Here is a 25,033-nt window from a genome sequence, read left to right as displayed (position 1 = left end):
GTTGCAGAGGTGGCACATGACTTTGTATTACAGCTAAAAACATGGATCTTGTCAAAAGGAATGCTTAATTCCTTTGACTCTTGGCATGGTACTCAATATACACTTGTATTTTTTGGCTCATTTTGTCTTGATGATTATGACTATTTCTTGAAAATTAGCCTTTTATTGGTATTAAAATTTTTTGTTTATTTTCAGGTGCAAAGTCTGTGACTAAAGCAATGAAGAAAGTTGCCTCAGGACCACAGAGGGATGAGGGCTCAAAGTGGTTTTTTGAATTGTCCGACAAAGGTAAGATATCTCTCTTATGAGAGTCATCGGAAGCTATATTCTCTCTACAATGATCTGCAGATGTCAAATTCCTTCTTGATATGAGATGAATACAATGGAATATAATAATTGTGAATATTTTACAGTGAAAAGTACAAGGACTCATGTGTACTTCTGCATGAAGAACAGTCCACCCACTGAAGAAGAATTTCAGGGTACACTGTTGAATGTAGTTGACCATTACCAGGTAATTTGAATGACTGTTTATTGAGAGAACATAGTATTTTGTTTTCATTTTTGTAAGTACCTTTTGTTGTGTTATTCTAGCAAGATATGACATGATCATTACCTCAAAGATTGCACATATTTCTTTAATAATAGTGAACAAGAGACATTATATTTACTATAATTATTACTACTGATTTATTAATCTATTTTTCCATAACTTGGTGTATTTATTACTCAGGGTAATCATGTCAGATGCCATGCGGAGTCACGGTGCAAGCAGAATGGCTATGTGATGAGCAAAAGACTGTTAACTAAACCTGAAGCAGTAGCTGCCTACAGGAAAGCCATTATGAGCACTTCAATTTATAGGCATGCATCAGACTACATGCAGGTAAATAATTGACACATGCTGTATGTTTATGTTTCTTTGCATGAAGAAGTTTATCTCTTCTTCCAACGCCAGTAGGGGAGTTAACACAATGAACCAAGGCACGTCCAGATAGTGAAAGGCTTTAATCGCAACAGGGAAACTAGACTCCGAACGAGTAACAAACAATATGGCCGACGCGACGAGGCGGAAAAACCGTCAAAAGGGCATGCTCAACCCAGATACCGCTGACCGGTACTGGCGTGACTTCTTTCTTCTTTTTTTTTTTTTTTTTTTTTTTTTTTTTTTTTTTTTTTAAGGAGAAACAAGAACTAAAAACAAGTTAACATACACTTAAGACTAACTAACAAATTGACACGCGCGGGCGAGTCAAAGTTCAGAGTTTAAAGATCGGTGTTCAACGTTCAGAGTCATAATCTGCAAAACGAGAAGGAGGACGGCGGGTGCGCGATGATCTCCGTAGGGCAGGCGGAGAAGGCACCGCTGAGGCGGCTGCATACTCCACTGGGGAAGGATGAGGGCAGGGCGACTGTGTAGCGACATCATCCATGGTATGGTCAACGGGAGAGGCAGGGGCTGGACTGTAAGACTGAGGGTTGACAACTGGTGGGTGTGTGGAAGCTGCGATGGCCTCAGGGATGGCAGGCAAAGAGGGGGGAGGGTGAGTCGTTGTAGTAGGACCATCTTCGTCGTCGGAATCAGAGTAGTGTTTGCGTAGGGTCGGAGAGGCACGGAAGGGATCACCCAAGTCAGATGGGACCTTGAAGCACTCAGATAGCTTGACATGGTACGATGAACTTCGCAACTGGGATCCAATGAACTTTTTGATGTTGCAGAATGGAGGATCAATGGCTACAACGAGATAGCGGTCACGAGCACGAGACTTGTTGAGGTCAGAGTGAAGGTACACAAGATCACCAATATCGATCAGGGGGGTAGGACGCCTTGACTGACCAGGAGCTTTGGAACGTTCACTGAGGGGATGGTTGGAGAGACGCTGTTCATGCTGGAGGGAAATTATGTGGTCATCTGCGAGGGGTAACTGCTTGTTTGAGAACTGATCCCGCTGGGTCCACATTTCTCGAGAGGAAAGCCCTCTTGAACGGATACGTGAGTTTAAGGCTGAAGTGGCTACGGCGAGGGTGAGGGGAGAGACAGAACTACCGAGAGGCTCCTGACGTAACAGCTCATTCTCCAATTCCTGGACTGCTCTCTCTGCAACGGGGTTCTTGTTGGGATTTTTGGCATGGCCAAGCTCAATTGTGATTCTGTGTTTCTGTAAGAGTGAATCATTGACAAGGGCCTTGAATCCGGGAGCGGGGTCGGTGCGGATCACAGCAGGTGGACCATCCATTGGGCGCATTTCCACGCAGAGCTTTATAATGGCATCACGCAAAGTTTGGTGGCGTTCGTTCTCAAGAAAGAGACTGGACGTGTAAGAGGTCACTGTTTCACGGAGTACAAAGATAAGTTGGCGAGAACGTTTTATGACATCTGCCGCAAAGGACTGCCCAACAGTTTCAGGTGGAGGCGAAGTGGACTGGTCAATTCGTGCTGTTGGTGATCTCTGAATTGCTGCACAGGAGTGGCATCCATCGGAAACACGGGAGACTGCCTTGTCCAGGTCGAGGGCGAACAGATAACGCTTGGCAACCATTTTTAACTGGTGACAAGAAGGGTGGCTGAGCTGAATGTGAAGGGCTGTCAAGAGGCCATCCAAGGCCTGGCGAGGGACAATGATACACTCTCTGGTCGGTGACAAGGGATCATGACGTTGGACGACGAGCAGGCCATCACTTGCGATTGAGGCGACCTGCAAATAGCGTTTGACGTCCTTTATGTTTGTGAGCTTCTTGGAAGGTCTTGTGCCTTGGACAAGGTGTGCGTGCGTGCGGCGTAGGTCTGGGCATTCAGACTGTATGGCCAACCAGGCCGGACGGCTGGTGAAAGGGAGGCGGGCATTGCCTTGGAGGATGTCCTGGACAGTCGCGGCTCGGACAACAGAATCTCTGGTTGAGGCGATAAACAGGCAAATCTGACAGGTTTCATTCTCACAAGGAGCAGCATTTCGACTCGCGAAGTCTGACTGGAGGATAGAGGCGCCGGAGACGTGTCGCACTGAGGCCTGGTAGCGGCTGACAACTGACAGGAAAGTAGATACGCGAGGACTTGCGGAGAACTCGCCGCGGCATAGCTTCTCATAAGCCTGGACGCATGGCTTACTGTCCGTTAGGATACAGGCTTTATTGGATGACTGGATGAGGTATGGACTGAAGTGCTTTGTGGCCGCAGCGATGGAGAGGGCTTCTACTTCGCACGGAAGCCACGTTGTCTGAGTGCCCCGCAGCTTAGCGCTGAAAAAACCGGCGATGTGTAGCTTGTTGTTGCGCGTCACATAGAGGGTGGCGCCTATTCCTGGGTCCTTGACTGCGCCATCGGTGACGACCCATAGTTGGTCCTCAGGTCTAGGTAAGGTGATAGAGAGGGCTGAGGATAGGGCCTTCTGAGCGTTATGGAATGCAGCCCTGAGACTATCAGACCAGGTGATGGATTCTTGTGAAGTACGTCCAGCCGTGACGGCATCCAGCGGGGTTAGATAACTAGAGCACCGTGGGATAACACGAGACAGGACTTTGTACGCACCAATGAACGATCTCAAACGACCAACAGTGTTTGGCACAGGGTACGTGGCGAGGGTGTTGAGGCGGTGGGCACTGGCAGACAGGGTACCGGCGGACCAAATCCAACCAAGGATAGTGGTTGACTTGGGGTTGATTATGGTCTTGTGGGCTGACAAACGCAGGTTGCATTTGTGAAGAGCTTGCAGGACCCTATTCCAGTTGTGTAGTAACTCTAGAGGGGTGTTGCCCCCGCAGTATAAATCATCGGCGATCTTGGCCACGACTCCATCTTGAAGTAAGGGGCCTAGAACACGGCACATAACCTCCTCTAGAGCAGTCTCTGAGCCAGGCATTCCCATAGTGGAGCGGGCATACACCCGGACGCCTTTAAAGGGGGTGGCGACACCGCAGTACTTCATGGACTCTCTGGCTAAAGGGATCTGGTAGAAAGCACTTGTAAGGTCAGTGACAATTATGTGTGACCATTGGGCGATGAGCCGTAATGTGGAGTCAACATCGGGTAGCAGGGATGGTTGTGGTTTGCTGTATCTGCCCACATCAGAAAAGGCGGTGACGAGACGGGAACCACCATTAGGCTTCTTTACAAGGAAAGATGGATTGAGGTATTCAATGGTGATACCCACATCTTCGGGGCGGCGGAAGACGCCAAGAATCTCTAGGTCGTCAAACTTTTCCTGGAGCTGGATGAGCTTATCCCGTGCGTATTGGGGGAGGCGACCCTTCCGCTGAGGAGGTTCGACAGGACCCATGTTGACTTTGGCCTTGTATGCGCCAGCGGCTCCGTTGTATCCGGGGAATTGCGGGTCAAATACAGTGTCGTACTCTGTAAGTAGTGATTGGAAGTCTGCACGAACGGTTTGGGGAAGGGTGTTGTCTGGATCAACCTGAACGGACGCAGAGTAACGTGTACTGGAGGGCGGCAACGGGCGCTGAGCAGTAGGTGGGGGTGATGATGGGACTTCGGGGGGCTCAAAAACAGGGATGACTTGGCAGAAGTGTTCGTGGCGCTTGAGAGTGCGGGGTACGCTTGATAGGTTAGGAATCCGTATGGCTCGGGCAACGCTGGAAACGACACCAGGTTGTGGCCACAACTGGGATGGCTTCAGATTGTGTGCACTGGGTGCGTCGATGCGAGGCTCTAGTGCGTACTCCGAGTCAGAAGGTGCATCGTCTGGTAGACGTACTTCCATGAACTCTCCAGGCCACACTGTCTGGGATGGAGCGGGGGCGCGTAGGACAAATGCTCTACGTGCGGTTGCATGAGGGTTGGGTGGGGATTTGGACCCATACGTGTAGACTGAGCCATTGCCTAGTAGTACCTCTCTCTTAGCGGGTCGGACAGCGATGTCATTCGTCTCCATAAAGGGGGTACCGGCAAGTACCTCAACATCAAGATTCTCAACTACGAGACCTTCAAACGCGAAGTTGGTGTGGTCCCGGGTGAAGGTGGTACGAATTTCTCCTATCACCTGGAGCTGAGACGAGCCATCAGCCTGTTGGACGGACTGGGCACTTGAGATTATCGGACAGCCGAGGTGTTTCGCGGTTGAACGGCGTATCATATTACCAGTTGCACCGCTGTCGAGGGTGACGCGCACGACTCGATGATCGTGAAAAACATCCATGTAAGGGGACTGGCGGGTCTGCACACGGTAGGCCACCATGTCCGGGCCTGGCAATGTTGTGTCAGGGTCTGGTGAATCAGAATCAGGACTGGTCTCGATTTCTTGGTCATTGTCAAGGATGCCGGCGATCTGTCGTGCTTTCACCATGAAACGCCTGTCACTGTCGGGGAGGAAGGTACACTGACTGAGGAAGTGGTTTGTCATAGAACGGCCAGCCTGTTTACATAGAGGACAGACCTTGTCTTGGCGGGGTTGTCTGGGACGGGCTCTAGGAACACCCCTGTTACTCTGACGAGGGCGACGAAAATCGTCTGTAACAGCAGCACGCAGGATTCTGGCATCATCCGACGTGCGGATTTCCTCGAGTAAGGAATTGAGGGCCTGCGAGATCTCAGGTTTGATCGAGGCAAGAGTACGGGATCTCAACTCTGTACCATAACGCTGCTTAACCAGTCGTGGGAGACTGGGGTGAATGAGGCGTAACCAAGTGAGGACCAAAAAGTTTTCGAGTGTAGGGGTTAATTCCTCATCCTCCTGCACTGCTTGGCCATTGTGGGTTAAGCCGTTGGCACGTAGCAATGAATCTTCTACGAATGCTGTGAGGCGCTGGTACAGGTCTTCGGGGCGCTCATCAGCAGCTAGGTGTATTTCGGAAAAGTCAATGAACTGAGCCCCGGTGACTTGGAAACCAAAGTGCTGTCTGATGGTTTGCCAGATGAACTCGAGGGATGTAGAGTTTTTCACCAGAGTATTTCGAGAGATAATTGGACAATAGTTGGCGATCTGTCCTAACATCAGCTCGAGGAAGTTAACCTTTTGGCGGGCTGTCAGGCGACGAGCTAATGGCACTGATTCGCCATCGTTGTGGAGACCTCGAAGCGGCTGACCCCTGGTCTTTTTTAACCATGTGAATCCATCTGCGAGGAAGGGGGCGAAGTTGCTGTCCAAAGAAAGAGTGTAAATGAGGTTTTGCTTCCAGTTTTCAAAGGAATTGATAGATTCCACTTTGGAGAGGCACCACTGCTTCGGTGCACGGTGTGTTGCAGCCATATTTCACGTTTAGGGCTCTGGAACGTGTTGACACGGCGAAGGATACACTGTTTTGGCTCACGTGGACGAGGCGAAAAATAGCCTTCTTCGGCGAAAATATGGCCTGGGTAGAACCGAACACTGCCACCACGCCAGTAGGGGAGTTAACACAATGAACCAAGGCACGTCCAGATAGTGAAAGGCTTTAATCGCAACAGGGAAACTAGACTCCGAACGAGTAACAAACAATATGGCCGACGCGACGAGGCGGAAAAACCGTCAAAAGGGCATGCTCAACCCAGATACCGCTGACCGGTACTGGCGCAAATTAATGATGTTGAGGTAAGGGCCATAAATGAGTTGAACAAAATAATTCATTTTCCAGTTAAAGAAAAATCACCCATAATTTGTTGCCTTCTTTAGTGCAGGGAAACATATTGGATTGAGTCTCTCCATTCAGTGATGCTCATTTATGCTGCAAAGCGGATTCATTATGGGGATGACTCGTACAACATGCGCATGGAGTTAGCTATTCTTGATTGGGTAAGAAACTTATCTAAATAACTTTGGCACTTTTTGGATTCACTGCTTTCTCATGTTTATTGACTCATTTGTCTTACAGAATGAAAATGTGAATCGAGAAGCATCGTCTCTACAGATGTACCAACATGCCAGGAATCCAAATCGCTTGGCAGAGACCAGGGTGCTTACTTCAAAGACATTTCATTTCAGAGAAACTATCTGGTCTACCTTTTTTTAATTTAAACAAATGATGTCTCATCTGTTTTCCATTGCACCACAGTTTCTGTGATAATTACAACTAGGAGCCCAAATGTCCTGTAAAATATGTGAGGTCAATTAGGGAGGACCAATTCTACCAACTGCTGGTACTAAGTGATGAAAACATGAGTATGAGGTTTGACACTAGGTATTTTCCAAGCAGACTCATTATCTGTTACTTTTCTCTGCACTGTATATCTTTTCCTAACTTATAGGAAAGTCACTATAATTTGCTGTGTGGACATTATAAAATGGACCGTAAACAATTTGGTACTTGGGCTCTCTTTGACGTGGGCATTTGAATGAGAATTTTATTATTCCCTTCTATGCCCCATATAGGGAATACCAGGAGGGTTAGGAAACCTTGACCTCACATCTTTTATAACATATAGGGAATACCAGGAAGGTTAGGAAACCTTGACCTCACATCTTTTATAACACAATTGGGCATCCTTTCCCGCACAGCATTAACGTGGTCCCCCAGTTCGACTTTTCTTGCCTGATAAATAGGGTCTTTCCAGAGCCCACATTTGTTCAATGCTCTCCAGTACGTCTTGTAATCTTTTCTTCGTCGCACATGATTTTGAATATGTGCTTCGCGATAGCCAAGGTATTTGCGACTGTCGGTCGTTACACATGGCGTTTGCCGACAGTAAATACACATTTCGAACTCGTCCTCTCTTGCATCAGCTATTGTGGAGACAAAGTAAAACAACTGTTAGAGCGAAAGCGTAACTGAACAGTCATGAAGTCTGATATGATCGTACAACTGGTCTTCCCGCCTGCATTTTATTTTGGACAATTTTTATGTACATTTTTCATGTTTCATTGACAAGTTTGCCCAAGGTGTAGTATAAAATATTGCAATAAATAAAACCTGTAGTTCTAAAGAAATAACTCTTTTCAAAACATTCTTAGGCAGGACAAAACGTTTTGTAGGTGTCACGCAAGGCTGCATTTCGGAAAATGAAGGCATCAAAAGGAAGCAGTCTAAGACATGAACTGTCGCATCATACGAAAAAATCTGTGGTTTGCAAGTATATTCTAACTAGTATTTCCTAGTTTGTAAAAACTCTGCAATTAGTTACTTCTGAGAAATTATAGTGTTACGCGAGTGTTTCAATCTTGGTGATACATTATCACAGTGATTGTTAGTGTCGAACAGTAGTCCTAAGTTACCTTTCTAATGTATTGTTCCAAAGGTCAAGGATCATCCAGTATTGTTGTAATCATATTATACTAAGATTAAAAAAAAAGAAAAAGAAAAAGAAATCGCACCATTTGTGGAGGAAGCCCGTACAGATGATTCGTTTGGCGACATCGACGCCTGGACATGTTGAAGTGAATCGGTGGTCGGCGACGGTTCACTCGCGCGCTCCAGAACTTCGCCTGCAACAGTCGCTCTGCTTCTATTTTTCTTCCGCAGGATTGACAGCACTTCCCCTTCGCATTGTTGAAGAAATACCTTGAACATTTCTTCATCTTTTCTTTTTATTCTTACAGTTATCTACATCCAGTATTGAAACAGACATGAAATTACGCCATGGCAATTTTGGGCGATGGCGAAGCGAATCATTTCGAATTTCAAATTTACCGCCAAAAACGAATACAAACCTCAACAAATTCTTCCATTTTGATGAAAACATAGAAATTTACCGAGAAATGCACCTCTGGTCAGTGCCTTGCATTGACTGCAGCTCAAGCCGTTTTGGAGTTCTGTATGCCACGACGGTTGATTGACAAATGATCCAGAGGTACCTAAGGCACCTCTCCTTTTATAGCGCGCCTTCGTGTTTAACTGATGCTTAAAACGATCCTGTCTGACTTTAATTACCTCTAGAATCCATACCTTGATCAGGTTCCTCAGTTGTAGGTAGTTGGTCCGGATTATCTTCAATTTCCATCGAAGAGCTGGCTGTTCTGAATAAATTCTTCACGTCTTCTTTGGTGCTCTGCTCTTCATTGCCACACATAACATACAAAGCAGTGTCATATGTTGTATTTTGGTGTTGATTTGTCCCTTCGCAAGAAACCAAATAAACACGTCAACCCAATAGTTACATTTCTTTCTCTTTTTACCGGCCTTGTTCTTTTAAGCAAGCGATATATATATTGACTGGTAAATTGACTTATGTCTTTTGCAACGTTTTGCTAATGACACTGAAGTTCATCATGTATGATTCGTGTTAACTGTAGAAGCATTCAAGGCGTGCTTGCAAGTATGATGAATCCCTAGGGGCTACTAGGCTATTTAAGATTTTGTAAGTTATGCAAGAGCCACTCGAAGGCGTCTCCTTCAACTTTGCTTTTGTGTTTATTCACTACTGTATTTTCCTTATGACAATGTAACGCTCGTTGTATCCTGCATCAATAAACGAGATGCCCGTTCCTGATGCTGTGTTTGTGTTTATTAACATAAGTTACAAAATATTTTATAATCGTCTTAGTGTGATTAGAGTATAAGTTAACCTTTGTGTTACATTATCATATCGTGATCAGAAATGAACTTCCTTGCCAAACCGAAAATGTGTGATATACATTTAGGGCACATGAGACAGGCTGTTTTTACAGAATAAGTGCAGACTACTTAAGTAATTCAAAGCTGTATCACGAATAAAATCCAGCCTAGAGAACATGTAGCCGCTTGGTCAAGTTACGCGCGGATACGCGACTACGCGCATACGAGGATCTTCAAAACGAAAGCCCATGAGGACAAGAGTGAAGCCACCGTCATGTTTATCAATGAAGTGGCACGTTTCCTTTTCAGGAATGGCTATTAATCAAGTACTTAGCGGGTAATCAAGAACTTAGCGGTCGATGAGTTAAGCTGTTAGTTTCAGTCTCAAGAAGCAGTTGTGCTTCATTAAAGGGCAAGTGAAATATTTCGTGGATAATCAACTGAAAGTTGATAAAAGATTGAAAAACCAGCCTAAAGAGACCGTTAGAAAGCTGACGTTTTAAGGTTAGCTTTTTGTTAGAGCATAGTCTTGGAAGCTGGCGGTCTTGTGCGCGCTTTGAAGAATTGAGCAGCGCAAGCGTAAAAACGAAAAGTTAAACTACCAGAGGGTTGGGGAGGAAAATAGTAGAGGAAACCTTTTACACTCGAAACTCTGCTGCTCTCTTTTGGGTCATAGCCGCCATAACTTTCTTCAAGAGCAAAAAGAAAAAAAAACGTCAGCTACGCAGGCTATTGGATCATTTGGACCTCATCAACTGACTAAGACTCGCAGCATACAGTCTACATAGGAAGTGACTACATCGGAAGTGACTACATCGGAGATCAGCAAAAAACATTTCATAATCATTACGAAGTCAAAATCCTGTTTTTTAACAGTGCTTGCCCCAAGTTCTTTGTCGGTGGGTGTAGGTAGAGATAGCGTAAACGGTATTTGACATTTTGAGGCCTTTCTAGCGAGTATAGAAAATATTTTTACAACTGTCCAAAAGCTCTTTCATGCTGGTTGTAATTTGCTTTAATTTATTACTAGTTTCTTTTATTTTTTTTCGAGGGTCTTATTTTCTACGTGTTTATCATCATTGCCAGAACCTTCGAGGACGTCTACATTTAAAGTTTAAGCTTCGATAGAAATCCAAAAGCAAGAGCAAACCGTGTTATATCAAGCCAAAAGGTTGATAAAGTATGGTAGTATCTAATGAGTAAGAGTTCTTAATATCATAATTTTGATATCAGCTATCAGGTGCAGATGTCAAAATTATGTTATTAGTGCTGAGCAGTGGTAGTGGTATGAAAACACAATATATAATAAAAAATTCCTCGTCTAAGCTCATTTTTAGGTCGTGAAATACAAAAATAAAAACTGAAAAAAAACTTTAAAAAAGAAATATAATCGTTTGTCTCTCGATGTGGCCAGTTCAGATGTGGATCGAAGACCCCCGTCGATCGTGTCAGAGCACACCAACAACACCGGGCACCACCCGCTCTAGACCAAAGTAAAGGTTATTGACAGTGATCTCCACTTCTACACACGCACGGTAAAAGAAGTAATTCACAACACCAACAGGGACAGTGGAATTGAAATCCCAGAAGTCTAGATGCCGACGATCAAAAAAACGCAACAGCAAGGAGCCGTGCGGCAGCGGACCACAGAGGGAAACTGATCAGAAAGATGCACCAATCACAGCCGTGGAATTCCATCTACTAACAGCTGAGCACCACTTACTCGACATCATCGCCAGAAGAAAACTGGAAGTGCGCAGTCGAAATATCGCGATCTACATCCGAAGTGACCACATTGTGAGACAAACGATTTTATTTCTCTTTTGAAGTGTTATTTACCACGATGAATATACACTACCTATTTTTCGGAAAAACATTTTGATACTTAAATTCATCTTTACCAGGCTATTTTTGAAACATTCTGTGGGAATAACACCCTCTAAAGAGTATCCAGAGAGTTCCACAATTTAGTAGCTTTCAAAAACATCCTATCATCAAAAAAAAGCTATTTTGAAATACCTTCCTTAAAGACTTCAAAACGCGCATCGGTCTTTGTGTTTTCGCACGTTTTCTGCTCCCCTGCATCCTGCTTGGATTTCAGCCACTGACTGGTTACAGGCTCTTCAGTATCATTGGAAGGACGGTCTTGAATAACAACTCCTTCTTCTATCATCAAAGTTTTTATGCTTAAATTCCTGTTCCCGTTCTGCACTTCGGAGATGTCATCTTTGTCTAGGGTTAATTTAGCACTCTTTTCTCGGTCCTCTGAAAAGACAGAATTATGCAGCCATGGTTGAGCCAGAAAAGCACCTAATTAACCTGATTGCAACCATTCTCTCTTTCTCCCCTAGAGCTGGAACCCAAAAAGCTATTCAATAGATAATTAAAGACTCAGGCCCAGTTCAGACGACGTACTTCTGCCGTGGCGAACTTAATTGCAATTAGGTTCGATTAAAGCACGGCGGAACCACGGCTCTGATTCAGATGGAATTAAGTTCGGCACGGGTCTCATTTAACATTAGTTTACAGTTAATTTAAATTGGGAAACAGACTGTAACTTTAATTTCTCCATAAGAATAAAACAATGAAATCTGGTTCCAGTTTATGCCACTAAATGTTTCTAAGGTTAATCTTAAACTCACCACATCGGTGTATTTCAGGGCTCACAATCTTGCTTTCAGCCTTGACTCTTTTATTTAAGTTAGAAGTTGTATCTTTCAATTGCTCCTTTTCCACATTTAATGAATTATTTGGAAATTCGAAAGAAACGTCTTAAGTTGAATTTGATTCACCCAAAGAAGAGTATGTTTCACACATGTCCTTCTTGTCATCGTATGTTGATTCGCACTTGTAAAGTCTCGGAGAACTGTTGGTCCTGTTGATGAAAACCCGTTCCTCCCCTTTACCTGCAAGGTGTTGAATCTCATCTGTTGTGTGAAAACTCTTACTTTCCTCAGTTTGATTTCTTGAGGCACGTTTACTACCCCAAGACCCGTCTTTAGTATTAATTTTCACAGTGCTTCCACCAACGTTTTTGCTTTCCTTTTGGCTGTTGATTGACGTTGTTTCTGTTTGAGAACTAAAACATAAGCGCTTATCTTCTCACCTTTGTGCTTATGGTACTTCTCAAACCAGTTCCTGCTAAATTTGAATGCTTGACCGAAGGGTAAACCCAAATTCTAGAGAGATAAAAAAAAATTCAGAAAATTAGTACGTTCACATTTCTTATATTTTGAGAAACAGTATCTCTAAAGGACAAATAAAGTTTAAGCCACACCCTAATAAGTGTCCCGCAATAAATTCTTTATTATATAAAACAAATAGATTCCAAGTTGCTGTGCGTCTGTTCAGTAATAGATCACAGAGGACGTCAAAATGTGGTAAGAACATCAGTTCTTACCACATTTTGACATCCTCTGTGATCCATTACTGAAAAGACGCACGGCGACTTGGAATCTATTTGTTAATTAGACAATCTAACTTAAGTGAGGAGGCTCCATAGGGTTTTTGCTCAATGTTGGCGCACGCGCCGGCGTATTGTTTTTTCTAGAAAGGGCGATGAGTAAGATTCGGATTATGGTTTGTTGTAGTTAATATTATTTTCAGTTTGCTATTAAGCTAAGGCTTCACGAATGGAGGCGCTCGCCAGTGAAAATTTGGCTTTCGGTGAAATCTCAAAATTTTCACAATTTTGGGAAATTTGTCCTGCCGAACATTTAAAATTAAATGAAAAATTTGAAAACCCTAGATTTTATCACATAAAACCTGTATTGTGTTAAACTGTTTTTAACACGCCTTTTCAGATAACGATCGTGCGGTCGTATCAAGGCGACATGTTTGTTTCGCATGTGGACACTTAAAGCTCACGCTATGCTCGCACCCAGATCTCGCGTGATCAAAAAACCCTATGAAGCCTCCTTAAAAAAGTTAAACAATGATGTCCTTACCAGAATGATAAATTCAAAGATATCAAACCTTCTTCAATATCTTTTGATCGAAGGGTTTCTGGTGTTTCTCCTTCCCATTATTTTTCCAGCCTCGCAGATGAAAACTTCCGCCACGAAGCGCCAGCCGCGCGGACAAAATTATAGCGAATTGGCCTGAACTCATCCTTACCCATCAAACTTCGGGTTTAAGACCGTAACACAGCTCGTAACACAACTCGCATTCTTCCGTGCACAATGAAATATCTCTATTTGCATACCTACGAATCGTTTATCCTTCCTAGCATTATTTTTATTTCGACACAGCTAGTACATATAACTAGTCTTCGCCCATTTCTTTACAAATCCTTATTCTAGAATACAATCATACCTCCACTAAAACTTTTATTAGCTCCTCCTCGGATTTCATGAGATTTAGCGTTTCATCCTGCGAGATGAGAATGGAAGAACAATTAATCAATCATCGTAGCTCTTTACAACACAATGTGGAAATCGAGCAAATACAGAGCTTGGATGAACATTTTAGGACAAGAAAACAGTGGGACAAGAGTCTTCAGGCAACGGAGCATTTCTACAAAAGATTCTTACAAAGGTTGATAAGCTTTATGGTGTATTTTTTAACTCTCCTACATATACATCTCTGAAGACAATTAATGCTTCTCTCTGTTCGTCTTTTATAATTAAATTAAATCGACTTTGTCTTTAGGTACTTCATTCTTTGCTTCGATCAATAGTTTTCAACGTTTGGATAATAGGAGACCACGTTTGCATTTGATTGTCAACTAGACGCTATTGAAGCGTTAACCCGAGCTTGCTCGGGGATTTGGTGTGTAACAAGTAGGCGATTCTACACGCAAAGTCGTAATAACTAGTGTGCGTAGCTAGCGCTGACTTCGTTGAAGAGCACTTAAACAAGTTGCAAAGACGCAAGGGAAATGAAAACATAGATCACAAGGTGACTGCGTGACAAAAATAAAAGTCAAATCAAAATGAAATCTGTAAAACATGAAAACATCGTAAATAAGTTGCCAAATATGTGTAAAATATGGCCAAAACAGACAAGCGAAACAATCTTGAAAAAAGATAAAATTCCTTAAAAGGATCAAATCAAATGAAATCTTAAAACATGAAAACATCGTAAATAAGTTGCCAAATATGTGTAAAATATGGCCAAAACAGACAAGCGAAATAATCTTGAAAAAAGATAGAATTCCTTAAAAAGATCAAATCAAATGAAATCTTAAAACCTCAAAACATGGTAAACCAGTAGCCAAATATTTGTAACATATAGCCATATGGCAGCCAAATGGGTACGCAAAAATCAACTCACGCGGCGCTACAAATATCTATCAAAGACTTGAAAGCCTTTTTCTTTCCAATTGAGTGCATGACTTCTTACGCACATTTCCTCTTCTTTTGTAAGGCCTACACCGGTTTATTTTGATCAAGGAAGGAGTTAAAAGGAGGAAAAAACAACCAGATAATTCTAGCCCACGGCGACCGACACTATTTTGAATTATATTGAAAACTCCACGTAGTCAGGCTAAAATTTCTGCCTTTATATCACCCCCAAGATATTTGAGAAGAAGCCAATGACATGATATTGGGGACAGAGCCAAACCAGGCGAACCTAACAGGGTAGGTGCACGAATCCAATCCTCAGTTTCCCGATTCTCTTCCTGGGAAAACAATGCAGATTTGGCGACCGCAAGATAAGACAGCTTGCATTTTTAGACCGCTATAGCCGGTTCCTGCGGAAGCTCGAATAATAACTCGCTGGTCTGTGTCATGATGACACCTACAATTTTACAGCAATTAGAACGCTGCGTTCATTGGAGTCCTCGCAAGGCCCTCATTATCAGTGCCAGACCACTTGCAGACCTCTCGTCAGCTACTGTTGCTTACCCGCGGGCAAAGAATCGCTCGTGCTACAGTGCTAATAATTAAGGCTTCTTCCCGGGCTAAGGTCGTACAAATGACAAAATGAAATCAAAGAATGTAGAAGTGACTAAATATTCCATTCGAAAGCTCTTGTCATCTAGAGACGGTCGCTTTATCACCAGTTTGTTGATCGCTGCATTCATTTGTAGCTTGTTATAGTCTTTCAAACTTTCCCGGAGGCGTGAACCTCTTTATAGGTATAACGACTGGATTCGGAGTGTGAATATTTACAGATCATTATTCATTTTTCAGTCATTAACTTTTAAAAGTAAGATAAATTCTAACACTCTCATACCTCGAGACAGTGCTTCTTAAAAAAAGGTTTCAAGAAGGCAAGCTTAATCTCCTCAAGGGCAGCACAGACTGTGTGATAATCAGGATCATCTGGGAATAATCAAATTGACACGTCTAATTACAAACTTAATTCTTTAATACTTTTTAATTAATTCACTTAATTTACTTAATTCTTTACTTACTTTTTCTTTTCCTCCCCTTTTCTTACCCACTTACTTGGAACTACGAAATGGCTGGATTAAAAGTGTCATATTTCTTTCAAGCCTTTTCGAATTTCGTTGATTTAGCTATGCAAGCTAAATAAGAGATTTTTAATTTAATAGTTTGTGACATTTAAAACATATACTGCCTTTTAAGTGTGTATGAATTAGGTTTGGTGCCAACTTAAATTTTTAGTGGTCAAGGGTTAATCATAAGCATGGAACCTCGACTTTTTCTTTTGCTTCATCAAAACTTAAAATGATAATGCATATCCGAAAAAAGCTTTCTAAAGCATACCTTAAAAAAACCTCTACTCCTTTAGTAATATGTCTGTATTTTACATCTGACGTTCTTTCTAATAACTACCCTCTTGTACCTTTATTTTACAAGTAAATTTTGTCACTTTGGTTTTAAGGGAGGTGCGCATTCATCCTTGGTCAAGTAGGTTTTTTTTATTGTTGCATGGGAGCCTTTACAACTCACGCCGATGAAAACATTTAAATTTTGAAATATTCGTGTGACTTTTCCTATCTGCATTATTCTTGTTGTATACGTTGCAACCTCTACTTTAAAAAGTATGGAAGATAAATTGTTAAATTTGAAATTGCCATGAATGCTAAAAGCACTTCATACATGTAGGATGCAGTTTTATCTCACTAATACTGATGCAATAATTATAACAATGCAATAGTATGTGGTACCTTAGAAAGATTCATCGCATACCTATTACCATTTTATCAAAAATATGATTAAAAGTTGCATCTATGCTATTCAAGTGTGTCAGAATCTATTTTTAAATTCATTTTTGGCTATAGAGAGGTTTTCACTCTGGAGACGGCCGAAAATAATTTCAAATGCATAGCAACGGCCACACAGAAAAAAAATTTAGCGTTCTCCACTTGGCGTGTATGATCCAATATGATCATGATAGCTACATAGCTTACCTGAATCTGGATCCATCGGCTCCTGCAAATTAATCAAACCTCTGAATTAGCACGAACATGAATTATTATGAATACACTCTCTTCTCACATTACCTTCTGTTATATTTAGGTGCTTATCTTTGCTTAATACAAGTGTATAATCATTAAATATTGTTTTTAGATTCTCTATTATGTATTGCGTGACGTCATGTTTGTTTATGTTACCTTTAGAATCACGTGCGAACATACTTGAACTTTGGTCTCACGATTGTATGTGAAGCTTTGTCCAAGATCATCATACGAAGACGAAATATTTGTCTCCAGTGCCCTCTCCCTTTTTAATTACATAGAGAATACTAAATGGATTCGTGTAGATATGGAATTTCTCTTCAAGTTCAATTTAACTAGATAGCTCACGAGTGAGATGGCGAGTTGAACACAAGAAGAAAAGTTTCATATCTACAAGCAACCATGTATTATTTTGTTTATTATATAAACACCATGGCCCTTTACTGACAAGAAAAGTCGACTTTGTTAACGAATGAAAATGAAAGAATAGACAATCCGAATGAAGATTGTAAAGGGCGTTGGCGCACTCAAGATGAAAAAATGCGTTGAGTCACTACAAAAACAAACAATTGGCCTAATTTTCATTAAACAAAATTCTCAGTTAATGAATTGGTCCTCATCGACAGAAGAAATCTGTCAGGTACACGGCCAAAATCGGCCTGTTTAAATTACGTCCCGCGAAATATTTGAACGACTTAGCCGTAGAATCGTCCCTGGAAGCGCTGATGAAATGAATAGTTGTGGAAGGATTGAAAGAAATCGGAAAGCGACGGGATGAATTGTTGGAATTACAGGAGCATCCCTAAAACTTGTGTAAAGAAAACGACGAATTCCGATTCCTAAATTTTCGGGCGACAAGATGAAATATCTGACGTGGTGGGCAGCGTTTTTAAGTTGCGTAGATGAAACTTCTTTGTCACCGCATTTTAAAATGCTACGGCTGGAGAGTTGCGTGGAAGGTGAGGTGGCAGATACGGTGAAAGGATTACAGAATTCAGAGGCGGCTTCCCAAGCAACAAGAGCGAGATTAAATCGAAAATACGGAGGATATAAGCGACAGATTCAGAAATTGACGGGTATAAGGGGCATCACCACCGTGTACTTCACCAGAAGAAAAGTTCACCAGAAGAAAAGTTCACCAGATGTCATGGAGGAGAGCTCTGACGTACCTCATGTCCATGGGAATGGGTCCAGTACGTACGTATCAAAAAGTAAAAGAACATGAGCAGCAAAGAAGTTCCCTCCGCACCGTTCTGGTTATCCTGAAACATGAGGCCAAGCGCTTGCACGTCAATTACTTTTAGATGAAGGAAGTAGTGATACTACTTACGTCAATGAAGATGTGGTGGAAGAAAAAGTGACCATTAAAGTTGCAAATGATCAAAAGAGTATATCTTATGTCGACTATAATAGAGATTGGATTGGAGAGTTAAGACAGTCAAATGGACACTACTATTGTTGCGTAGACATCGCACAATATTTGTGGATGAATGAAACCTATCAACTGGCTTCAGTTAAAAGATCAGTGGAAAGAAACGTTCCCTTTCCAACACGTGGAAAGAGGAGTAAAATCGACTTCCTAATCGGCTCCGACCACAACAACCTGCTGTTTCTAGTGAGGGAAGTTCGTGGAGGTGACGGCGAGCCCATTGCCAGACTTTGTCCACGAGGATGGACAGCTATAAGCACCATTGACGTGTGTGAGCGACACGATGCATGTAATACAGGATTCTTCTCCGCATTTCGTATGCAGACGTCAGATAGCAATGGATGAGGACTTAACGACCGAATGAAACAATTCTGGAGCCTGGAGGCTACTAACAACACGTCCCAAGTGAATCGACGGCTGACCTCAGACGGGAAGCTAGCCTTTAACAAAGTCAAAGAATCTATAAGATTCACCGGAGAAAGATACGAAGTTGTGGTGTCGTGGAAACATGACAGACTAAATTTGCCATCACATCGGCCTACGACTGAAAAGCTTCTTCGCTCAGTTGAAAAGAAGTCCAAACAGAATGAAAAACTTGCTTAGGAGTAACAATCGGTGATTGGAGACTACATAAAGAAAGGCTACATTTGAGAAGTCCCTGAAGAGGAGCCTAAACCCTCGTCATAATAGTTTCTTCTACACTTCCTAGTTGTTCGTCCAGACAAATCTACGAATTAATTTCGAATCGTATTCGACGGTTCCGCACAGCAAGACGGAAAGAGTTTGAAGAGGGAATCGTTACCAGGTCCTAAATGAAAGTCACATTGTGAACAATTTAATGAAGTTCAGGAAGGAATAATTTGCCTTGGTTGGTGATGTTACTCAAATGTACCATCAACTAATTCTCAGGCCAGTTGTCAGGCCTCTGCAAAGATTTCTGTATAGCAACTTGGACAGGAATGACAAGCCCAGGTTGTGCAAACTCCAAACTTTTATCTTGTTCTTGTCCTTTCGCTTCCAATTTGCTTGGCAAAAAATGCAGAACTTAATCTAAATACGTACCCATTGGCAGGTAAAGTAGTTTTGGATCACTGCTACGTAGATGACCTGATGCCTTCGGCTCTCACGGTAGATGAGGCTAAAGAAACAAGGAGGCAGCTAACTGAATAGGGTGACAAGGTAGGATGCAACATTCGGAACAGGGTATCGAACGATTGCTGACATAATGGAGGAAGACAGCTTTCGAGATAGAGGGAGTTGCAGACAACGAAGACCTTAGGTGTTCTGTGGAGTGCTACAGATGGCAACTTCTTTTTCGGCACGCCTCGTTTAAAAAAGACAGCTACGGTCTATGAGCGACCAGGTATCTTGTCGCCCTACATAATCAGATCAAAGTTCTTGATGCAGAAGACATGGCTAGAAACTGGAGCATGGGACGATTCTTTTCCAATACACCATCAGCATGAATGGATTAAGTGGTTTCGAGAGTTAAACGACCTTGAATTTGTGAAAATCCCGAGGTGTTTGAAAGAGCCAAAGAAAAGAACCAAAAAATCCAACAAGGTATTCAAAATGGTATCGGGTGAAATCTAGGAGGAGGAGCTTAGTTTGTCTCTCGTAAGAGTGAAACCTGAGGGCACCGATTATAGAAGATTTGTAAAAGACCAGCCGATCAAAGATTGAAAGGCAAACATACGCCGTTGGAGCTTCAAGATGCTGAAGAAACTGTTATTCCGAAAGCGCATACTGAGATGGATATGCTGAAAAGAAAGAAGCAGATGCAGAAAAGTACATTAGCTTTATTAAGTCCAGTATTGGTTAAGATGATTCCTAAGAAAAAAATTAGTGATCAATTTTTTTAAAAAATTTCCTTACCAATGACTGTTTTTCAGAAATGCAATAAAGAAGATAGGTCATTGTGCTTGTTTAAGAGATATGATGGGCCAAACTAACCGCATTTAGGCCTGTATTGGCACTAATCACGCGCGTCATTTTATGTCTTTCATCGGTTCATGGAACATATTTCAGTAGCCAAATGCAAGGGCTTTAAAAGCAACTATTAAAAAAATCTTGATACGTTAATATATTATTTGTGGAAAAATCACGCAATTTAAATGATATCGACTCAAAACGTTCCTCGAGTCGTTGCTCTCAGTGTCATAATTTGCATTCTCGAGTGATGGGCTTCCTGCACGCTGTTAGCTATATCTTTCTTTCCCTTCGATAATTATTATTTTTTCATTTCTCCAATTTAAAGATAATCTGCACAACAAAATTATACAATAAAAATATGGCTCACCTGGCTCGTTCAACAATTAAAGACCATCATACTTTTTACCTGATCTACTGATTGAAGAACCGTACCGTGTTTTGGGAATGCTCGTGCGCTTATTCGCCTGAGTAAGTGATTTTTATGTGCAGTACAGAATACACAATGCATTTCTGAGGAATCACCTTTGTGGCATTTTGAGATCGAACACAAGATAACAATTTGTAGATAATTATTCCTACGACGCCCAGTGTTCGGTCAATTATCCTAGAGGGATGAAGTAATACGATTGAGTGTCAAGTACTGCCACGAATCAGAAGATTATCAGATGGGCCTTAAACAATCAATCACCTACGCGCGAAATACTTGATGATCCATGCAAGTGAACAAGTTCAAAGGGTCACGAGAGAGTGTCTGAAGTGTGCGAAACGATTTGGATCGAAGCCAGCTGGTCAGCAAATGGCACCATTACCTGGAATCAGACTTTAGAGTTCATCTAGACCTCTCCTTAACTTTTGAGTTTTGATTTTCTTCTTGACTAAGCAAGGACGGGGAAATATCGAGCAGAGCGCTATCGTGTGTTTATTCCTTTGTTTACTGACATTCTTGCCATTTAGAGATGGCATCGTCCTAAGACACTGACGTATTTCTTAATGCATTCATACGGATGACAGCGCGGAGAGGATGACCTCAGAAAATGTTAATTGATAGTAGGACAAACTTTGAAAGTGCGTCAAAAGAGCTGAAGGATTTGGTATAAGCGATCGACCAAGACAAGATACAAAGCACGACCTCCAAAAGGGAAGTAACATTAAGGTGGAACCTGCCAGCTGCGCTGCATTTTGGCGGAGTCTTTGAGTCGATGATAAAGCCAGCTAAAAGTGCAATATCTTCGGTCCTCGGGAAACGCAGAAGTCAATGACGAGGAGTTGGTGACCATTAAAATCGGAGCAGAAAAACTACTTAATTGGAGGCCTGTAAGAACTGTAAGTGACGATTCTAATGACGAACCCGTGTTGAATCCAAACCATTTCTTGATCGGACAGATGGAAGGCGACTTTGTCCCGGAGAGTGTCGATGACTCACCATTTAACCCAAGGAAGCGTTGGCAAAGGGTGCAAGAGCTTACGAGACACGATTGACAACAGTGGATGATGAAGTATTTACCGCACACTGGATTAATACCGAAATGTTATCCCTACAGACAACATTCACGAGGTAGATGTTGTTGTAGTCATCGACCCTGACGCTAAGAGACGAAAATGGAAGTACGACGTAGCGTGTAAAAGTATCTGAGCCCTGATGGGCTCGTGCGCGTGGTCGATGTTCGAGTGAAGGACAAGGTTATAGAGCAGCCAATTTCCAGAGTCTGTCCGCTTGAGATTTAAGACACTGAAGAACAAAGGAACTATTTTGATCGATCAGATTCTAGTTCAAGTTCTAGTTCAACCCCATAAAAAGGCGTTCTTGAGTATTGCGTAACGTCACGTTTGTTTGTTCTAGCTTTAGAATCACCTGCGTACATACTACTAGTACTGAGGACTTGCGGATTGTATATGAAGCGTTATTGATTGGTGATCTGTCCTCTATCAATCATAGTCCTTTAAGACTTTAACTTGTAAATCGTTGATATTTGGAACCAGCAGGTATGCACAAGTTATTTCAAACTGCTAGTGAATGGCAATGGAAATTAGTTCACTGGAGTCAGTGACTCCTTTCTGAAAAGTAAATGTACGAATGCTCAGCATGAACACACACAACGACGTATGCAAAAAAGATTAATTACAGCCGTTTCCGATTTGGTTAAAACTGACGTTTTTGGCGCTCTTTGTAATTTAGATAACAACAACAGATATAACACCTCACCAAAAATCACCCTTTATCAATATGTGTCATTGACTAAACTATCGTCTACTGTGTGGCGTGCAGCGAATAAACTGTGGAACAAATTTGCATACGTGTGAAATTTGCTAAGACAAAGACGCGACCTCTTTTCTATCAACAAATGTATTGAATATTTCACATCGTGTTGTGTCGTCTGTAAGAGTGCCCCCACGTCAAATTTCTGTGACGTTTGCCTTAGGGCGAAATCTGGCAAGTACTGATCTCGCTTTTAGCAAGTTATCGATAAACTTGGGCAAGGTAGCGCAATTTTATAGTCCTATTGTCAAACTGGTTGAACTGTGATGAGAATGCGATGACTTAGCCAAGGTTGACTTTATCCCAATCACTGCCATGTGTTATTACAGAATTGCAAGATAGAGTTTGTTTTCGATTTCGATTTCGCACGATAGAAATAGTGGGATATTGGATTCCTTGTTACGCAAGATCCTTGTTAAAACTCTCTGTTCAGAACTTTCCTTAGCACCTTTCGATGCTGAAATGTTGGAATAAGACAACTGATTCCTGGCAAGTGCAGAAATAATTATATGGGTTTTTTACGAATAAATTTTTATTTTAAGTTTACCTAAATAGCGGAACAAATCTTGTTGTGTGACAAACACGGTTACGAATGATTTCGTTCTCTCGTTCGCTCATTCGTTTTCTTCTTGAGAAAAATACCTGAGACTTGAGACTTTGATATATTGTTGAAACAAAAGAAACTAAGACATTCTTGAACTATCGAGTAAAAATCCCTTTGTATGAGGTCGACTGATGGAGGCCAATTTTGCGATTTCGATGGAGGAAGTAGTTCGGTCATTAAGAAGCTACTATAATAGGCAAAGTATTCAATTATACGCCGTCTTTGTTCACGATTTTTCTATCTCCACTCCGTTACAAAATTTTTACTTGCTTAAGCTATCAAAAAAGCTTCTTGTCACAATGATAGCTGATGTGTGTATTGTGAACTTATCAGCTCGCGGCCAAGTCTCATTGTGTCGTGTATTGTCTCGTAATAAACTTACCATTTCAATGAAAAATCTCCCCTTACTTTGGTCCAAAAATCATATTTTCCCGTTGATATCGTATTACCCTTGTGTAACGACGTATCTTGCTCCCTTTCGCACAATCCAGCGATTAAAATTGTTTACAAAGCAACTCAGCATATTGAGCGAACCCGCATAGATTACGAACTTGCCTATAAATATCGCTATCATAAAGGACCAATTGAAATACGTTTTTTAGTGTCCCGTACTTGCCAACACAGCATGTAAAGTTTGAGAAGGACCATCCCATTGGCTCCTCGTGACATGACTACTCCACAGTTACATAGAAGGAAGTGGGGATTACCTAAGCCGTGTGAAGATCTTGGGTGCAATTTTTAGTCGCTTCTTGCGATGGAAAACCGAAATCCAGAAATCAGTGATAGTTGACGGTTTAAATTTCAGAGATTTGGACGGGTGATGGTAATCAGGAAGAAATAACTTCTTTTTATTTTGACAACGAGCACATCACGTGCAAATGAAGTAAATCGATGTGCGGTCTGTTCGTGGAATTTAGACTCTGGAGTCGTCCTCGGCATAACTCAAAGGTGCTGGAGTTTCACATCAGAATAGATGATTAGAAATAAACTTCAGAATAACTTAAGTACCTTCTAGAAATAGTTGTATTTAATAATGTATAACAATAATTGAGGATCCATGCTGTGACTTCATCGCTCGAAAAATGCTGATCGCAAATCTGCAAATCGACCTCTATGCTGTTTATTTAAAATTTTGGATAGGAAGATAGGGATACTTAATCGAAGGCTGAGGGGGTTGAAATTTTCGGGTTCATGAGTAATGATCAGATATGGTCGATGTCTTGTAGTATGATATTAATACGTAAACAAATTCATAAGCTGTATGTTGAACTATGTGACGTATATCATGAACAAGGCGAGACGAGAGTCTATGGATGCGTTCCTTTAGGAGAATCCGGATCAGGATTTCTGATCTGTGGCGTTCCTTTCGAGCAAATCCGTTTTCAGATCAGTGATCTATCAAATCTGCTCTGGATAAGGATTCATCGGATCACTGATCCGCGTGATCTAAAGACGGATCATTGGATCTCTGATCCAAAGCGTTCCTTTGGGCGAAGGATCCGAAATTAATAATTTTGCCCAGCGTTGCTCAATTTCAGACAAGTAGGTAATTCATATATTGACCGGAAAGATTGTTGGCAATCTCTCTACAAATTCTGCGATAAACACGAAATAAAATTGTACTCTTAACAGCTCCTCTTGGAGAGTGGAATTTTTCTCCTCCTTACTAAATCATCTGAGAGAGGCTCTGCTACCATAGTCCTGTCTGTAAAGAACTGACCAAAATTGAACTGGCAAGGTGTATTTTGGTACTTTCTACATGTTTTGAATGAATATTAGATCTCTGTGAAAACACAGTATCGATCTAAAGAAATGAATTTTTTATTCAGATGTGCTCTTAAAAACACACAGAAACCCAACTTAAACCAACTGACTTAGATGATGACATTGGAAGTAAACTTCTTCCTTTTGAGCTATATAGACAAAACAGTATCATCAAGTACTCAAGTTCAGCATTATGTTTTAGAAAACACAGTTTGCATAGAAAATAAGGAATACTTTTCTACCCTGAATGCACTTCAA

The 25,033-nt window shown here is 41.8% G+C and overlaps 3 protein-coding genes across 4 annotated transcripts in view; 1 reads left to right on the top strand and 2 right to left on the bottom strand.

Annotated features, from left to right (window-relative positions):
• The window catches only part of LOC131793010 (sterile alpha motif domain-containing protein 9-like), a 36,253-nt gene extending 12,704 nt beyond the window's left edge, over window positions 1-23,549 (bottom strand). Inside the window, exons 1-8 of one of the 2 annotated variants that reach the window (XM_066163116.1) lie at window positions 23,394-23,549; window positions 16,742-16,763; window positions 15,598-15,686; window positions 13,732-13,788; window positions 12,524-12,596; window positions 12,324-12,485; window positions 11,437-11,682; window positions 8,809-8,979 (exon numbers count right to left, since the gene is read on the bottom strand). In XM_066163116.1, the coding sequence (XP_066019213.1) occupies window positions 8,809-8,979; window positions 11,437-11,682; window positions 12,324-12,485; window positions 12,524-12,596; window positions 13,732-13,788; window positions 15,598-15,686; window positions 16,742-16,763; window positions 23,394-23,396 (823 nt within the window). In that variant the 5' untranslated portion in view covers window positions 23,397-23,549. The remainder of the gene's footprint in view (window positions 1-8,808; window positions 8,980-11,436; window positions 11,683-12,323; window positions 12,486-12,523; window positions 12,597-13,731; window positions 13,789-15,597; window positions 15,687-16,741; window positions 16,764-23,393) is intronic. The other variant, XM_066163117.1, reaches the window with a different exon arrangement.
• Window positions 4-8,752, top strand: LOC136279420 (uncharacterized). The gene is made up of 6 exons (XM_066163118.1): window positions 4-88; window positions 204-288; window positions 414-514; window positions 734-886; window positions 6,603-6,722; window positions 6,802-8,752. Exons 1-6 carry the CDS (start codon window positions 86-88, stop codon window positions 6,937-6,939), a joined length of 600 nt encoding a protein of 199 aa, XP_066019215.1. The 5' UTR covers window positions 4-85; the 3' UTR covers window positions 6,940-8,752.
• On the bottom strand, window positions 1,175-6,807 carry LOC136279421 (uncharacterized). The gene is made up of 2 exons (XM_066163119.1): window positions 5,078-6,807; window positions 1,175-4,822 (listed from the first exon to the last, which is right to left on the bottom strand). Exons 1-2 carry the CDS (start codon window positions 6,198-6,200, stop codon window positions 1,281-1,283), a joined length of 4,665 nt encoding a protein of 1,554 aa, XP_066019216.1. The 5' UTR covers window positions 6,201-6,807; the 3' UTR covers window positions 1,175-1,280.
• Window positions 23,550-25,033: the final 1,484 nt, after the last annotated feature.

The sequence above is a fragment of the Pocillopora verrucosa genome, chromosome 3 (assembly GCF_036669915.1).
Source record: "Pocillopora verrucosa isolate sample1 chromosome 3, ASM3666991v2, whole genome shotgun sequence".
Lineage (NCBI taxonomy): Eukaryota > Metazoa > Cnidaria > Anthozoa > Scleractinia > Pocilloporidae > Pocillopora > Pocillopora verrucosa.
Note: the sequence above shows the minus strand (reverse complement) of the source record. Positions and strands in the feature narration are given on the sequence as shown.

What these genes read in the sequence shown, in the direction of transcription:
- LOC136279421 (XM_066163119.1), bottom strand. Translation starts at nt 6,200, where the DNA reads ATGGCTGCAACACACCGTGCACCGAAGCAGTGGTGCCTCTCCAAAGTG. An exon ending in AACTGGTAATATGATACGCC is followed by an intron (nt 4,823 to 5,077) that starts GTTCAACCGCGA and finishes GCAATGGCTCAG; the next exon opens with TCTACACGTATGGGTCCAAA.
- LOC136279420 (XM_066163118.1), top strand. An exon ending in TTTTGAATTGTCCGACAAAG is followed by an intron (nt 289 to 413) that starts GTAAGATATCTC and finishes AATATTTTACAG; the next exon opens with TGAAAAGTACAAGGACTCAT. An exon ending in AGTTAGCTATTCTTGATTGG is followed by an intron (nt 6,723 to 6,801) that starts GTAAGAAACTTA and finishes TTTGTCTTACAG; the next exon opens with AATGAAAATGTGAATCGAGA.